The sequence below is a fragment of the Pseudopodoces humilis genome, chromosome 11 (assembly GCF_049639895.1).
Source record: "Pseudopodoces humilis isolate 2021_Gansu_Grassland_sample_001 chromosome 11, ASM4963989v1, whole genome shotgun sequence".
NCBI lineage: Eukaryota > Metazoa > Chordata > Aves > Passeriformes > Paridae > Pseudopodoces > Pseudopodoces humilis.
This window is the reverse complement of record NC_142210.1, coordinates 2,712,903-2,731,157: the sequence shown is the minus strand read 5'-3', so window position 1 is coordinate 2,731,157 and position 18,255 is coordinate 2,712,903. Positions and strand designations below refer to the sequence as shown.

General features: G+C 43.1%; 1 protein-coding gene across 1 annotated transcript; it reads right to left on the bottom strand.

The window, feature by feature from the left end:
• Positions 1-11,813: 11,813 nt before the first annotated feature.
• On the bottom strand, positions 11,814-18,004 carry GPR55 (G protein-coupled receptor 55). Its single transcript, XM_005529644.3, has 3 exons — positions 17,868-18,004; positions 16,903-17,116; positions 11,814-14,001 (listed from the first exon to the last, which is right to left on the bottom strand). Exon 3 carries the CDS (start codon positions 13,992-13,994, stop codon positions 12,972-12,974), a length of 1,023 nt encoding a protein of 340 aa, XP_005529701.1. The 5' UTR covers positions 13,995-14,001; positions 16,903-17,116; positions 17,868-18,004; the 3' UTR covers positions 11,814-12,971.
• Positions 18,005-18,255: the final 251 nt, after the last annotated feature.

Below are 18,255 nucleotides of genomic sequence, written 5' to 3'. Positions count from 1 at the left end.
GTTCTCTGCCTTATTAAAATGCCCCTTCAGTGAAAGGTTTAAAGGGTTTTTAGTGGACACCATCCACTGTGAGTTAAAAAATGTCCATCTTTTTTTCCTGAAAATGGAGCTTGGTAGCTGCTTGTTTGGTACCTTGACACACCTGCACTTCAGACTTCTCACAATTATCAAATTTCAGTGGAATCAAATTCATATGAATAAATATATGGCACTGATGAAGATGTAACAAGCATTTATCAGGCCACATCCTTTTCCTGTTGTTTTCCTGGTAAACGTTTCTAAAGTTGAGTATTTAAATATTTTAACATAAAAATTTCTCTGGTCTTGAGCATTTTTTTGTAAATAACCACAACCACTGAAGCAATACTAAATAGGGCTAGAACGCTGATGCTGATTTAGCAGTCTGGCTTGTGATCTGAATTAAGTGGGGAGAGGGAGAAAGTGTTTGAATATCTTTTTCTTTAACTATAAGATCTTTATATTTTTAATACTCTTACCATAATCTGGTTTTTGCAGAGATGATGCTTGGTTCATGTTTTTCAGTGTTGACACCTGGTTCTTTGGAGTAAATTGTTCCAGCATCCAGAATATTGTTTCTTCTATTCTTTCTCGTGTCATAAATTTGTGAAAAGTCAGATCAAATTTGAGATGAAGATGAGCCCAGGCTTCTAGAAATGCAGTTTAATGACACCTACATAACCCACTGCATTTCAACCAGATCTCTGCCTGAAACTGTAACTGATGGTTTAAAATTTGTTCCTCTTAGAGGAACTTTAAGGTACTCTTAGAGCAGTTAAAAAGACTAACTATTTTTTGTGCTGGTTTTCTTCTTCTTTTAACCTGGCCTGGTTTATCAAACTAAGAAATATTGATCATTTCTGTATAGGAGAGCTCTTATGATTCTAGATGGAGGAGGAGATAAGTGTTTGGAGAGATAAGTAACACACATGTTAATTTAATTGTGATTCTCCCCCAGACAAATGGATGCACTCTATAATTATGGCTTGTTACTCTTCTGCACAACAGCGTCTCCCACACCAATGTCCAAGGAACTCCTGGTAGGGGCAGCTGCTGCTCAGCAGGACAGAGATTTTTCAGCCAGGTTTTAACAGCATGGAAGCAATAAGGTTTGGGGGGTGATGCTGTTGTATTTGTTACCTTGATGCTGGTTACAGCAACACCATTTTTATTGTAGATACCAGAGCCACAAAGCGAGCCTGAGTGCTGGGTTTTGGTTTGCATCCAGCTGAGTTTTCACAGTCAGGTCCAGCAGTGCTGGGGTGCACAGCCACTGAGGAAGCCCAGCTTGCCTTCAGCCCCATTCCAGGGGATGCAGGGGCTGCCTGCTGCCCAGAAAAAGGGGCTCTGGCTCTGTGGGAGCCTCACTGCCACCCTGTGCCCTCCTCTGGTGAGCTGTGATCAGAGATGGGTCATCTCTGAAATTTATCTGCCTGTGGTGAAGAGCTGTGTTTTAAGGTACTCGGTATTTAAAGTATTTTAAAATGTTTTGTTCCATACAGGGCTGTCTTCCCTAAGGTTGAGGAGACAGAGTACTGCTGAGGGCAAACTGAAAGCTCTGGGTCCTGTGCAGTGAAGCTGTCAGCCAGAAGGAAACCCAGGCAGCATTTCATGTTCATGTTCGTGTTCTTTTCATGTTGCACGTCAGTCATTTCATTACCCCCAGTTCTTCACCCTCAACTTAGCACCATGTGCTCCAGATGTACATGAGATCTTCAGGTCTCAGCTCTCTGACTCAATCCCACAGCTTTCAATGCACAGGAAAAAGCAGCCTTGTCTCTCTGCTGAGGGAAATCTGGGGCACGTTCTCACAAGAGTCCCAGCTGTGTCTGGCAAGCATCAAACCTGGGAAAGGAGCTCTGTGGAGGGGTGGCTGCCAGGGAGGGTGAAACACAAAGTCAGAAAGGACAGAGGATGCTGCAGGGCAGGAGTGGGGGATGCTCAGGGTGCCACAGGGAGGGCTCTCCTTTCCCTGCCTGTGGATGGATAAACTTCCCACTTTAAGTGAAGGTAAGAGGACAAGCAAAGTGGAAAGGTTTGTAAAGGAAGCTTATTCAGTTTAAGCAAGTGAGCCACAAACCAGGTTTGAGAACTGAAAGGTAACGTTGAGGAGCCAAAATTTGGGTGCAAAGTTCAGGAATGGAAGAGGGTTTGAATTTCAGTCAAGCCCATGGTCAGGGACAAAAAACATATTGCCCAGAATGTTAAAATCTAGAGTAATTGCTATTATTTTAGGACCTGGAGAAGGATTGTGATGTATTTGGTACTTTAGACGGTACAGCCACTTGGAAAATTAAAGATTTTGTTGAAGAGCAGAACTAGCCCAAAATTTGGACTTTCTGAGAGACTGAAAGTGCTCTGGATCACTACCGGTGTGTGTTGGTCCTTAGCTGCTTGTGGTGATGGGGAGCAGAGAGTGGTTTATTTTTATTGCTTTCCAATATATATGTATTTTTCTGACTTTCTGACCTTTACAAAGGGATTACTTTGAAGCTGTGTGCCAGGTCTTGTCAATGCAGTGTGTGTGTGGTTGTAGTAGAGAAATATGCAACCACATGACAGAGTGGAGTTAAAATCTTTAACAATTTGAAGAAATGTCAGATGATTCATAACAGCCTGCTGTTAGGTTTAAACTGGCATGTTTAAAAGCACCACAGCTCAGCTGTGAGTGTCACTGTCATGACCCAAGGGGCCCTGCAACATCTTCCTCATGTACAAACCTTTGGCTGCAGACCTTCCCAGGCTCTCCATGCTGCTCCCAGGCTCAGGCACAGCAGGATTCACCCTGAAGCTGCCAGGTGCAGCCCCACAGCTGCTGACAGCCTGCCCAAAAGGTCCACTGAATGGCAATGCCTCAAATTTGACTGTCTGGATGGTTAAAAAAGCTGAGTGACGCTTCTGGTCTTGGTAGATGGTGATTGTAGATCTTTGTGGTAGACTTTTGGTTTCTGAATTCTAGTCACAGTAAGAAAAAACAAAAAAGCCCAACTCTGCTGACACCCACTCTTAAAAAATATCAACTGTTTTAGAAATACAATACAGTACAATACAATACAATACAATAGTCTGAAAATATTTTAAAACTGAGGTGCCTTTCTGTAATGTATCTCTGACCTTCTGGCATTTACAGAAGCTTATGGGTGCCCTCTTCTCCCTCCAGTCAGAGGAAAGCAGAAAACATCTGAGTGCTCCTTTTACAGTGACAACTGCAAAAGCAAGGTCTCCTAGACCAGACTAATGATGCTGATACCCTGGTGTGTGTGTAACTCTGACACTGGCAGTTTGATGATGGAATCAGGCACACTAATCAGTGTTTAAGGCATTTGGTGTTGGCATTGAAGAAAGTTTCCATCAGTGGGTGAACTGGGTGCAAACAGCATGAAAGATTTATCTGGTGATACTTTTAGATTTTTACAAGGGCTAAACTGTAGGAAGAATGCAGCAGAAAGTAGGAGACAGCAACTTAAATGTGGGTGACAGAAAAACCAAACCATGGCTTTCTGTGTGTTTCAGGGGCAGAAGGCTGGAGGCAAGCTGGGAGACAGTGCATGATGTATGTTCTTTGTTGAAAAATTCCATGTTCAATCTTGTCAGCTTTCCATAGGGGAGAACTCTCACTGGTTGGTGTGCTGGACTGAGGCTGCAAGTGATGCTAGTGAATTCTGTCCTAAAAATCACCATGAACACATTTTTATATAATGGACCTGGTACTTGGTCCAACTAGGAGACAGCAGAATATTTGTCTTTGTTTTTGCTTCTCTTTTTCTCCTGCCTGCAGTATTGAGCCAGCACAGAGGCAATTCCTGCTGAGCTGGACTGAAATCTGTGAGTGGTGACACTTGAAGCATCAGGCTGAGCTCTGAATGAATAATGGTGTAAGAGAGAGCTGAGCTCTGAATGAATAATGGTGTAAGAGAGAGCAGGCATTTGCATTCCAGCAGGAGCTGGAAAGGGAGCAGCGCTGGTTCTCACACTCAGCATCCCTGCTGGGGGGCTCTGGCTGTGCCATCGCCTTTGGTCCCTTCTTCTGTCTGTGTGTTGCCAGAAAACACCTGTGAAACCAGAACTTTAGCTGGCACAGAAATTTGACAGAGATAAATAGATGAGAGATGATCCAGCTGAATTCCCCAAGCCGAATTTCTGGCGCTGGAAATCAAAAGAAAAGAAAGGACAGAAGGTTTTGCTGTGTAAATTCAGCAAATGTGGTTTGGAGTAATTTAGAGAAGTTTGTGACTCAGAACAAGTCACGCTGTCTGCTTTCAAGAGAAAGATTTAATTCTCAGGATATCTTTGTGTTTTTACTTCTAAAGCCTGAAGAGAATCAGGTTTTAAAGGTGATACTTTTTCTAACAATTTTACTGTCTTTAATTCATTTAGGGATTGTTGTTACACTGAAAAAGAACAAAAAACCCGTAAAAGAATCATACCACAGTTCAGATTTCAGTGTTTTATGCTGCCAAGGGATCTATGGTTTCAAGGCAATTATGTCACAGGGCCCAGCTTTGCAGGGTGATCTCAGTACCTTAGAAAGAGAGAGCTGGAAACATGCAGAGATCTCTGATTTTACTGGAACTGCTACATGCTGGGCACACCTAAGATAACTCAGTGCAGTGGAAAAAGAAGGACAAAGATTTGCAAGAATTCAGTGCAGTTATTTCAATGACTTTGCAGTGTTTCAGCAACTTTTCCAACTGTTGTAGGAACTGAGAGCAAGTCTTGCCTTCGTTGGGTTGGAATTGCTTGCCTTTGGATAAGACTTGGTGTAGTAGGAAAGTAAAGGCACTGCCTGTAAAAAGTTCAAAGTGGAGTTTTTGGGATCTTTTAAAAGAAATGGCACATTCTCTTTTTTTTTATTATTTTTTTTGTATGATTCTATGAAATACTGAGATAAATTACCCAGCCAGTGTCAACCTGAGCCAAGGGGAAACGAGCCATAGTAACGTAGCAAATAAACAGATCAAAGGTATCAGAAAAACACCACAATCTTCATTTTTTTTCCAGTAACACCAGGAAATTAGTAGATTAATACAGAGACTAATGGTTGTTTGAACTCTCATTAACCTACAAGGGCAGTCATGTTTCCAGAGCCCAGCTAGCATCTGGCATAATTATCGGCTGCATCTTTTTCAGTAATGAGTTGATTGGGGTGGCAGAGACGCTTTATAAGCATCTGTATGGTTTCATCTGCAGGATTCAGATATCCAAATCCACAGAGAGCTGATCTGAGAGCCCAGATGTCTGAGCTGTCCTTGGGGAGGTCAGATTGCTTCTTGTTGAGGGCAAGGCACAAGCTAAAATACCGAGTTTCTAGCTGAGATGCCCGAAGCTGTTCAGGGGCTGCTGAGGGACCGTCACTCATTCTTGTGTTTGGCACTGCAGGATGGGGAACTGCTTGAGGTGGCAGCAGTTGTTTTCCTCAGAGAGTGCAACCTTTCCACAGTGTGGCAAAGTGCAGCTCTGAAATGCTGAGAGCACCTCCAGGAAACTGGAGAGGGGCACTGAGCGCTGGCACTGCTCTGCCAAAATGAAACTTGGCTTTCATTTCAGTACACTTCAGTACAAAAGATGAAATATATGCATTTTTAATATACAGCTCACAGGACCAGATGACCTGCAGCATTTCTCTTTTCTCTGTGCTAGCTTTCACAGGAATGTCTCATGGGTTTACTTGAAATTACATTTTTCAAAGGGGAAAACAGTGGGTTTGGATTGTGATTTGATGTGGTGTTCATGGGCATCCGTGATGTTTGCAGTTCCCAGAACTACAATTGGACATCACCTGTTCACTGAACTGGGTAAATTCCATCTTGGTTGGAATGAAGATTAACTCTGGAACAACGTCTCTCACTTACAAGTGTGATTTTCCAGGCGTCAGAGATATGAAAATGGAATTAGTAGACTACAGCCTTAGTTTGAACAAAAAAATGTGTTTTCCCCAATTCGTTTAACGTGGAAATCCAGCTGTCCTTGAAGCTGTTGTGCTTCAGTAAATGGGGGAAAACCAACTGATTTTCACATCTCCCACAGGGGTAATGGCTCACCAGCCCTGGGCTGCACCTCTGGGTGCCATGGTGCAGACTGCAAGGTCTGGATGGGATTTCTCATGGGAAATCTCATTTCTCGTGCCTCTGGACACTCCTCACCTCATAGGAAGTCGGCCACTGCATCTAAGTCCAGAACTGGGGCTTGAAAACCTGGCTAATGGAAGCTTGCAGAAGCACCAGGCAGGGGTGAGGAGAAGATAAACAGCAGGATGTTTTTGTTTCAAAACACCTGCCTGATGGGCAAGCTTTGAGGCTTGTCATGAGCTCTGCAAGTGTCTCTGCCTCCCCACAGCACTGCCTTTCTTGCTTTAAATGAGTGAGCACTGAGACCTTCAGTCCAGGCAGCGTGTACAAGGACACTGGCCATGGTGTGGAAGTACTGCCAGATGCTGGGTGAGGGGTTTTTTTGCAGTGAAATGTGTCAGGTGGTGTAAATGAGATGATGTGGATGCCATCCTGGTGCCCCTTTACAGATGTACAGCGTGTCTGACTCGGTTACTGAGCTCATTCCTGGCAGGATGAGTCCTCACCTTGGAGCAATGGGTGCTGGACAAAGCAGTGCCATTCCTAAGACCTCTTGGTGAGGCAGAAATGACAGTGATTTAAAAAAGAATGAATTCAAAATCCACAGGTCCAGCATGGATTTGGCTCTGCTGAGCCCTCTGTCATGCCGTATGCCGCAGTGAGTACTGCCAGCATTTCTTTTTATATATATATATTTAAAAACGAAACATATGAAAGGAAAACTTTTGATTTTTTTGATTAAATTGTGCCACTCCAGGAGCACAGAACCACCTTGCAGGGCCTGAACTACACCAGCTGCTTGGCTGCTGCCCACCTGATTCACCTTTTTGCTTCCCACGTTTGCGGCAGTAGCTGGAGAGCCGTCCGTGCGGCGGGGGATCGGATCTTGCTTTCAGTCATTCTGACTGCCTCAGATAAAAGAATACAACTATTCTTAGTCTTTTCAGGTGTGCTCCAGTGCTAACACTTGCTGTAGTCTCTGTGTTGGCCTGATGTTAAAAGGATAGAAGTTTGCTTGTGTGAACCTGATGTATCCATGCAGAAGAGGTCAGCTCCATTTCTCCGGAGTTTTCGAGCTAACACTGAGGTTACAGAAGTCATGAAAGCTCATTACATAGTTCCATTTTGTGGCAATCAGTTCCTAGGAGCATATTTTCCAATGCAAATAGCTTTCTTGCCAACAGAAAATCATTTAATTATGTGTTCAGAGGCAGCACGGGAGCCTTCACCAAATGGTCTCCATAGTCTAATGTTGTATAACTTTAAAAATCTAGGTGGGTTTTGGTTTCTTGTTTCCCCCACACCTTTACAGGAGAAATAGTTTCAGCTGTTTACAAAAGGAGTTTACAAAAGCAGCTGCAGAAGTCACAATGTGAGATGCAGTGGCAGAGGGTACAGGGCAGGTACATGCAGCAGCTTGGGGACACCTCTGGGGAGAGACCCAAAGAGGGGTCCAAGAGGGGTTTTCTGTGCTTCACATGATTTTTATTCTGGGAGCAGGTTTGGACCTGCTTTGGACTGCAGCCAGCTGGGGCTGCCCAGGCAGATGCTTACCCTGCCAGCAGGCTCAGCTCACCCTCTGTGCAACCACAGATGTCCTGCAGCATCCTCTGCTCCTCTTCCTCTGGCCTTCCTTCCCCCTGCACACACAGCAGCTGAAGAGCAAGAGAAGTCGCTGTCCCCTGTGGTAACTGAGCCTTTGGCTCCTCTCTCTGGGCTCTGTATTTTGGCAGTGCCAGGAGAGCAGCCAGAGCAGTGTGTGTGGAGTTTGTGTTTCTCCACATCTTTAGTGAGCACACTAATAAACCCAGCCAAGCCAGCTTTCCCATTTGTGCTGTTGTGTAAATAACAGGCAGGTTTCTTTTCAGTTTGCTCAGGGCAGGCACATTTCTGCCCTTCTTTGTGAAGACATTTCCTTGGGAAATCCTTGGGAAACTTTTTGGTGTGTGGCAGCCAAACTCTCTCCATCCCCCTGGCTCCATAAAGGGATTGTTCCAGCTGCTGTTATTTGGCACTGTGGTGCTGAGGAGGTCCCTGCAGGCTCCCAGGGCAGGTGACAGCCACCTCAGGAGCTGGGTGGCATCTGCTCACCCCTGCTGGGCTTGCCAGCTCCTCAGAGGAGTGGGCAGTGCAGCCACTGCCTGTGCACAGCTCCTCTCCTTGAGTTTGGGTGGAAGGATGGAGAGCGTGCCCAAAACACAGAGAAAAACAATTAGTCTAAAGTGGAAAGTGTTCTGAATGTGGGGCAGGGAAACCTCAGCAAAAGCACTTTTGTGAGACAGACAGAAGTCTGTACCTTGGAGTAGCCTCTGTTTGTCTCTCGTTTGCGTGTGTTTGAGCCAGGCTGAGTTGTGGTGCTGCAGAATAACCTGAGTGAAATACCTGTGAGGTTTGGGGTGATGTCTCTCTGAAGATCAGTTTCCATCTTCCAGCCCATTTCAGCTTCATTTTGTGATCTAGAGGCCGCCTCAGGCTGTGAGATGGCTGCTCTTCTCACTTTGAAGTTTCCTGAACACTTGAAATTACTTGACATGACAAACTACTAGAGTGACATTTAGAAGCCTTTCTTTGTGGTTGTTCATCCTCACATGAAAAACTGTCTGGTTTATATTTTTAACCAATGTATTTATTCACAGTGAGAAGATGCTGGACTGACACTACAGGTCCCATGCCTATCTGTGCTCACTGTAGCCCTTTGTGAGAAGACAGGAGACTAACAGTGCTTGCATCTAGGTTGGACCTTCCCTCAGGTGCCTTCAAGATCATAAATCATGCATCATAAAAGAAGTATTATGAAGGCTAGAAAAAGTTCATATATTAGATCCTCTACTTGCTATTAAACAGTTGAATTTTTTTTTTTTTTGAGTCGTTTTTGTTGAAATTCTTTCAGAAGGGACTTCTTGGGCAACAGAACTTTTCAAAAAGTCCAGCATTATTTTGATGGTCCTTTTATAGCATTAGAAATTAGTGCAGTGTCACTGGGTTCTGTGCTCAAGCATGAAAATGAAGATGATGTAACCCACCAGGCAAAGGGGCAGGAAAAGAATTTGGAGAACAAATCCCGTGTGGTTTTGTCTGCTGGGAGTTTTTGTTTGTTTGTTTGTTTTAATTGGGAGTTGGGTTTATTTCCCCTTTTTTTCCAAATTACTTTTATGCTCTTCTGACTTTCAGTTTTGTGAGTCTATAAAATACAGCTTGGTGAATCACACTGATGGTTGAACAAATGCTAATTGTAGAATGTTGGAGTAATCTGCCATTGATAAAAATGCCCTCAGGAAAAATCAGCTCTCTTATATGTTGTGAAGAGCTGTGTGGTTTGGCCCAGTTGGAAAAGTTCAATTGTGTTGTAGTTGATAGCCTGAAATGTATCTTTTCCCATCTTTTAGTTGTGATTCCCCCCCAGCTTCTCTTTCTCCTGTTTACCTGGCGTCAAGTTACCATGGTTACTGAAGTTTCTCTCCTCAGCCCCACGGCGAGAGGCCGGGTAGAGTAAAGAGAGGACCCCGCTGGCATTTCCAGCTGCTTGAAGTTTCTTTAGCCCAGGAAAGCACGGGGTTGGGAGAAGAGAACTCTTCTTTCCTACACGGAAGTTTGTAACTTTTTCCTGTCCCAGAATGCCTCTAAACTATGGAAGCTGAGAGGGCATGCTTACCTTGCCTTCCCTTTCTTTCCCCCCTGTGTTGCCAGGAAACCAAGCCCCCCCTCTCTCCCCCTCTGCCCCTCTGTATAGAATACTCCCACACCTTTGTGGGCATTTGAAGAAGTTGGTGTCTGTTATTTTTTATCTTGGCGTGTGTAACCTTGATTTGTAGAAAGTTTGTAAAATGTACTAACTGAGAAAATAATTGGTTCCCTCTCTGATGTTCCCTCCCTCCGAGAAACCCTGTTAAAAGAGACCCCCCAGACCCCAAATCCTTTGTCTCTCATCCTTTGGATTCCCCTTCGCAGAAATAAACTGTGGAATGCAAACCAGAGAGAGAGTCCCCCCCTGATTTCTTTACTCGCTCTATAGACTTGGATTCTTGAAGAAAATCAGTGAACCCCACAAACATATGCTGGCTCGAAACTCGAGTAAAGAGAAACCTCATCACTGAGCTAGCCGGGCCACACTCGAGAAGATCGAGTCACAATTGGATAAAACCAAAACTTTTGTTTTGAGAAAATTCTCACCTGTGGCCTGAAATGGCCGTGTCCAGAAAAATGAATGTTAAACACAGCTTCCTTGTAAGGTCCGTGGTTCATTGTGCAATTGTGGTTTTGTTCAATTCACAGAAGAGGGCACAACTGAAAATACAATTTTTAAAGGCATTGTTTTTAGTGTTTCTGGTTAGCACTTGATTTTTTAAAATTTTTTTTTTCCATTAAGAGAGTGCTTCTGTGACTTTATAGTACAGCTGAGGCAGTGGGAGGAGACCTGAGTACGTGAGGGGTTCACACTCAGGTTCCCATAACTTTTCTGTGTATTAAGAATAATATCAAGAGAGAAGAAACTGCTTCTCTTGCCCTGAACCTGTGTATCAGCTCAGGAAGATTTGGGTTTTTAAAATGTCAAGTGCTTTTCGGTTTTGTTCATCATCAAAATCGCTGTGTCCCTTCTCAGGCTGCCGAAGGATTTCTGTCTCTTTGTCCTGGTGTAAAAATACAACCCACTGGAGATGCTCCAGAGTTAACAGTGGATTTCCCACAGGAGCATGTGTGTAAAATCCTGCTTTAAAAAGAACTGTATTCTTAGCTGCTGGTCAAAGGCACGACTTAAGTGTCTTATTTGAATGTAAGTTCATCTTGAAAAGCTCTGAATTGAAAGTGACACCATCTTGCTTAAAATACCTGTGCTTTTTTGTGCTAAAAAATAGGACTACTGTAGCAGCCTGTAAAATCATCACAGCTGGGCTCTCTTCCTTCTTTCTCTTAATTTCATTTGCATTTCATTTCATTTCTCAAATTTCAAGCATGCTTAGCGAGGCTGCTCTCATTTACTTATACAACAGGCAAAATTTAGACAAATGAAATGATACATAAAAACACTTTAAACCAACAAAGAAGTGGCACTGGTGGCAATAAATGGGAAGAAAATAGTCCAGTTTAACTTCCAGATTTTGTAGTCTGGGTTTGCAGCCAGGGGCAGATTGAGCCTTGAGAGCAGTGGCTCCCACCCCTGCCCATTATTGCAGCTTAATTAACCCTGACTTTAATAATCCCAGCCTTGTATGGTGGGGCACAGTTGCCACTGCCAAGTAATTTTTAGGCAGCTAGTGCAGGTAGGGAAGAATTGCATACTGCTGTCAAATTAAAATGTATTTTCAAGTATGCACACTTCATATGTACAGTTAATTTAGTAAAACTTTAGTAAAACTACTTCTTTCTCACACACATATTTTGCTTGCAAAGTAATGTGAAAGGTGCAAAGAAGAAAGGTTAACCCCTATTGAAAATCTATAAATTTCTGAGTGATTGAGGCAGTAACAAATAATGTTTAGAAAATCTGCAGTTTTGGAAAACTCTTCCTCTTGCTCCTTTTACAGAAAGCAGCAAAGGTGATGATACAAATATTTTCCCCCTCAGCTGTGCTCATAGTTTTAGTACTTACAAGTTTTAAAATGTTCATATATTAGGTCCACTGTAAGGTATGTGCTGCTGCCTACTTGTACAGTCAATCTTTTCTATGGAAATTGCTGGACAGCAAATTGTATTTTCAAAACCAGATCCCTTTCTTTTTATTTCGCTACAGAGAGTAATTTCTTTTTACATTTTTAATAAAAGGAATACCTGCCCCAGAAACCTGACTCCCAGCAGTCTTTGACTTTTTTCACAGCTGTTTTAGAAAGGCAAAGGAAATGATTTATTTTTGTGAAAGCGATTCTGGTTATGAGCACCAACCATGCCCAGATAAGGGTTCAAGAAATGCTTGTCTTAAATTGCAACAAAAAAACCTTTAGATTAGAGTCAGAGCCAAACTTGCAAATGGCATTATTGTGGTGACAACCCAGAATCGCTGACCCAAAGGGTTCAGGCAAGCCCAGAGGTGTTTAGAGAAATGCACAGTACAGGCAGAAGGGCTCCCCTAAGGAATGAGCTGGAGAGAGCTGGGAGAGAGGAGAATATCAATCACTCCCTGATTTGTGATGCAGGGCTTGCTTTCTTAATTCCTCTGTTCTGAGAAACAGTGAGAATTTCATACATGTGTTATATCTTTGATAGAAATGCACTGATGTAGAAACACAGTTAAACACATTCAGTCTTTCTCTGAGTCTCCTATTTGAATGGGTTGTTTGGATTTCCACAGGCAAAACCCTTTTTAAAATTGCAGGAGAAAGCCACGGTGACTCCTCAGCACAGGGAATCAGGAAAGTTTGTTGATCAAGAATGGCTGGTACCCGAGGTAATCCCCTGGATTTTTATTCTGGGCAGCATGTCTTCCATGCAAGAGCAAAACCTGCTGTCCCTCACAGCAGCCCTGAGCAGTGTGTGAAGCTTGCAGGAGGGAGGATTCCCTGCTGTCCCAGGCTGGCCAAGCTGTCCAAAGCAGAGAGCTCCAACACTGACCTTCTGCAGGGTCAGACTTCTGGCTGGATGCTGCTTTTTAACTCCCAAGATACCTTCTAAGTCAGAAAGGTTATGAATAGTTTTTTTCTGTATTTGCTCTTAGCAGCACCTTTCTGATCACGGATGTAAAAGGAAAACTGGTGCAGCTGTGACAAAAGCTGATGTTAAAAGGCATTCCTGTGATCTGGTTACTTTCCCTCTGGCAAGCTTTTCACATTTTCTAAATACTGTCAAGGCTAATGCTTTTGGTGTCAGTCTGTCACTTTGTTAATGCTGGCTCATTAATCTAACTTCTTTCCCCTTCATCTTTAAAGGGAAGAAAAATATGGAAGAGGTTTGCATTCACTGGGAACACATTGTCCTTCTCCCTGTGGCCGTGCCAGGCGTGGCACCATCGGTGTCCTGGCAAGGGGAGCTCTCCCAGTGCCGGCAGTGCCAGCGCATGGCACAGGGGTTAAAGACAGGACACAGCTCAATGACCCTTTTCAGCTGTGCTTTCTTACAGAATTCCTTTGCAGCAAAATAGTAGAAGATGGCATCGAGGCAGCAGTTCAGGTTGGCAAACGTCATGGACACCTGGAGGAACAGGCTGATGGTCTGCCTCATTGTGCAGCCCACGATCACCTGCTGCTTCACCAGGCACTGCAGGCAGATCCCGAGGTGGACGGGTGTGAAGCACACCAGGAACACCACGAGGTTGATCACGATCACCCGCAGGGAGCCGCTTTCTTCCACACTCTTTTTGTCGTGAGTTTTGTGATTCAGAAGAATCCAGATGGTTTGAGCAGAGCAGAAAACCATCACTGCGAGTGGGATCAGAAACCCAAATATTTCCACAGAAACAATGAAGGGAACGCTCCACGTCTGGGCTGACATGTTGTGAAAGCATTTAATGGGTTCCTTCTTGTGAAACACGTAAATTGGGCTGCTGCAGATCCAAGCCACTGCCCAGATGAAGCAGCAAATCAAGAGAGCCCACCTGGGGGATTGGTTAGCTCGGCCTTCAAAGGGGTGCCTGATGCAGATGTACCTGTCCACGGTGATGCAGACAATGATGAAGATGCTGGTGTAGGTGTTGACGAAGTAAGGAGCCTGTATGAAGGAGCAGAGCAGGCCAGGCACCGTGGTGACAGAGTAGTACAGCTTTGGTGGCAGCGAGAGGAGCAGCAGGACGTCTGCTAGAGCCAGATTGATCATGTACACAGAGGTCTTGGTCTGCTTCCTCCAAAAGCAGCAGAACACAGACAGGGCCAGGCTGTTGAGAACCAGCCCGAGGATGAAGGTGGGGATGGAGATCCCCAGCTGCACCGTCCATGCCAAGCTGTCCACGGCCGTAAAACTGCAATTCTCGCTGGTGTTGGTCATTTCTGCCCTGAAATGACAGAGAAAGTGAGTGGGAAACGTGTGAGACTCTCAGTTAATGCCACGATAAAGCCAAACCAAGATACTTCCAAACACAATTGGAGATTTTTTTGGGTTTGAGCTGGACACTTGGTCAGCCTCTGTCTGTGATGGAAAGTGAAACCTTTCAAGCACAGAGTTTTCCATTTCCAGTTTGACTGGCTTGGTGTGTTCCCAGGGATTCTCAGGGGAAAGCAGCCAGCATCCACTGGTTACCATCCCATGTGAGATAATCCCATCCAGATATTGAAGAGACTTCAAACACATATTTTCAAAAACTCTAAAGACTACTGGCTATCTTTAATAATTTGTACACCTTTGGAAATTTCCCTAACATTTATGCTTAGTTTTGTTGCTACACAACAATGATGAAATTATTATTCCATATTAAGGTATGTTGATCTGATAGCTGAGTTTTCACTCTTATACCCAAAACCCCATGCATCAGTAGTTTTTGCTGATGTGCTTTTGCTGTAAGCACATTTATACGATATTTTCGTTTCATACAGTGTTTATATCCAATGCAATATTTTAAAAGGTCAACTTAAGAAGACTGATCTTTCATCTCGGTGTAAAATGAGTAAGTGTGTTTTTTCACTTGTGATTAATTTTCAGCCTTGTTTAAATTTGGGGTTTGCACTTTAAATTTTAACTGATTATTTTAGATAATCCAGCAAATATTAGCAAGTAGAAGCATCTTTATAATGCAGTTCTGAAACGAAATTAATTTGTCTTTAATGTTATCACTGTTCTTAAAAATATACACATGCTTTAATAAACTATGCCTTAAAAGTGCTTTTTATAACCTCTTTAAATCAAAACTACAAAAAGCCCTAATAAAGCAGAACTTGGTAGTTGAAGTTCTCAGTCCTGTTCAGCCAACCAAGCAGCTCAAAAGAAATTTTAGAAGTAAGTGAAGATGTTTTAAGAAGAGTTTGATCAAAAGGAGAATCTTTGCTTTGGAGGATGAAAAGTGACAGCTCTTAAGCGCTGCCAAATGGAGCCAAACTTTGCTAAAGAAATCAAAACCAACTAGTGAAAGATTTCTTTTTAATTTTTTTTTTTGCTTGGATAAAATAAAATATTTTTAAAATAGAGAAACAGAGAACAGCTGAGGAACTGGCCTTGCATTTTGCCAACTCTTATACAACTAACTTCATAGGAACACTGACATTGTGCTGGAGGTCATAGATGGGATGGCTTATGGGAATCAGAGAGTGATAATGGGAATAACTGGCCACAGAATGCACTCAGAGCTGAACCTGCTCCTATCAGTAAATCATTTTATTAAATCAGTTATTTTCCAGCTCAGACTACAGAAAGAACAGGAATATAAAGCTGAAGGGCCAGCCCAGTAATTGTTGTGAAGTTTGGATGTTATTAGTGTGGCTGGAAAAGGTTCAATCTAATCTGTTGAATGAAAGAGTGTCAAATGTGATTAAAGAAATTCTGTAAGAGTCGAGCCTAAGCTTCACACAGATTTTTAAAGAAAACTGCTAAATAAGTCTTTGAGAGCTTTTACCAGACCCTTACCTTTGATGAAGTATCTGCTTTTCATATAAGGGAAAGGCTGAGGATTTCAGGAACTTGCATTTCAGCAAAGAGTACTAGAAACAATGAATAGCACTAGGAAAAAGCAGGGTTTAGAAGAAGGGCTGTTCAGTAGGAAATGTTTGCCTGAAAGCTGATGAGGATGGGGGTTTCTGAGGGCATGCAGAGCTCCAAGACTGTCCTTGGCTGTGTGACCCCACTGTAGGAATGAGGGTGACCCTGGGTGCCACTGGCACCTGCAGAGACCAGGACAGAGCCACCTGAGCCAGGCTGTCACAGCACTGTCAGCTGAGGAAACAGCAAAAGGAAAGCTGGATGTATCTGTCAGAAAGGAGAGCAAAGTGAAAAATTTGATTTGGTCATCAAGATGAGGTTAAATCAATCCATTTGAGCCAGCAATGTGTGGCAGCTACTTAGAAAATCACGTGTTTGTGGTGTGTGAGAAGTGAGAAACCCAGAGGAAACATGGAGCTGAGCTGGTGCTGGGTGTCCAAGGGGTCACCCTGGGCAGGTGCTGCTGTCACCAAGGGGAAGGGACAGGGGAACACGAGTTTTATTGTGAGCATGGGTGTCCTCTGGCCGTGGGCACCCATCTACATGGGGAAAAAAACAGTGACATGAAACATTTTGGGGTAGCGACAGCACCTGGCAATCCAGCACTTTGTGTACTCTGTAAATGTATCAGAAAATTGTGCTTGATGACTCTTGAATGTCTGAGGTTTGGTGCCACTTTTATTGTATCTCTAGCTCACTGAATGCCTTTTCCTTAGAATTCATTGGTACCAAATTGCTCCAGAAAATTATTAACTTCAGGAAAAAAAACCTTTACATTGAAAACTGATTGTCAAAAATATGGTGTTTTTTTAATAATTTTCGAGTCACAAATTTAAAATCTACATCTTGAGCAATCCATGGGAATTGTTTGCAACTGCTCCAGACTAAGTAATGTTTGCTCAGAGTTCACTTGAAGAATCATTTTCATTGACAAATAACCTTGCAGTCATTTCATAAGCATCCTCTTTACTGCACTGTCCATATTATTAGTAAAAATACTGATGATGCTCATCCTGAAAGATACTGCAGTGTACCAGAGACACCTTTCCTACAGAGCAGGCACTGATTAGAATCTCGGTGGGTACTCACTCATCATGCAGAGGTTTCATACTGCTCATGTTTCCTTTGCTTATGAGAATTTCTTTAGAGGTAGTGTGTGAAGCCTGTTTCCCCCTCCTACACCCCCTGTGCTGGCAGGGTCACAGAGGAAGTCAAATTGCTTCTATTTCAGTCATACTCAGATTAATCTCTGCAGATTTTTACTTACCGATTGAAAACAGATTCTTTGGTGGCTGATTGCAGTATTTCTTTCAAATGCTAAAACCGGGATCACAGATCTAGTTTTTCCAACTCCTTCTTTTCCACGTTCCTGAGAGAGGTACCACGTTTGTCCTTTTCCAGTCTTCTGAGGAAATTTTCTCTGTCTTCAACAGGTTTTTTGAAGGAATCTCCTGTGGCTTTAGGATTGTTTCAGACAACTCCTAGAAACCAAAAGATAACATAAGAACCTGTAATTAACAGTACAGAAGAGAGTGTCTTAGCTGGTCCAGCCTCTGTGTCAATGCTGCTCCATTTGCTCTCAGCTTCTCCTGCTGAGGATTTTCTACTTCCTTTAAACTCATTAAACATTAATTGGGTTTTCCCATAGCGGGAGCTTGTGGTTTAGTGAGCAGCAAAGGTATTCTGACCTAGGAAATGAACAGGTTTTACAGTAATAGCTCCACTAGGCGTTTTTGCAGTACAGCAGAATTCATGAATGGTTTTCTCTTTGCAGCTTGGCTCTGAGTTCATCTGGCTCTAGCTGGGACTCACACAAATCTGTATGGGAGCACAGAGATGTTACACTAAGGTAACATCCACGAGAGCTTCATTAGCAAAATCATCCTTTGTTTATATCTATTTCCTAGAACATTATTCATCTTAGAGGTAAGTTATTCTCTTGGGGATGTACTGGAGCTCAGTGCAGTGATGAGCAGCAGGTCCCACTCCTGCCATGTATTTCATCTGTAACTGGATCATTTCTTACCATGTTTTATCTAAGTATTTTGATTACAGCAGAATAGATTTATATTTATCACTAAAGCAGAATTATTTCTTTCTGCTCTAAACTAAACAGCACTATTATTGTTTGAACAATCATTTAACCAGCTTAAAAACAGTGTCTACAATCAATGCTGCTATTAAATTGTTGCAAAAATAGAAGTCAACAACTAAAATTAGGAGTTACTTTACCTGAACTCCAGCAAGCAGATCAGCAGCATTGCTTCAGTCCAGGTTCATCTACAGAGCATGAAAGCATTTTCTTAGAGACTGTGCTTTACGAGTTTTCTAAGTGGCATAACCAACCACATCCTTCTTTTCTTCTCTTTTTTTTTTTTCTTTTTTTTTTTTTCCTGTCTCAGAATAAACTCTGTGCCTACTTACATAGGCAAGTGAAGGTGGAAAAAGTGTAAAGATTCAAATCCTCAGCTGTTTCCAGTCAGTAGTCACAATAGGGTGGGGAGCAATTCCTCTCTGAAGTCAGGGGGTTCAGCCTGGCCTTTACCTGCTAAATGCAGGTGGGAGCTTCTGTGAGCTTGTGGTGGCTACCTCCAAATTTCCAATTATTCCTTGAGCTGGG

Excerpts from the sequence above, each read along its gene's own strand:
- GPR55 (XM_005529644.3), bottom strand. The coding sequence starts at position 13,994 with ATGACCAACACCAGCGAGAATTGCAGTTTTACGGCCGTGGACAGCTTG.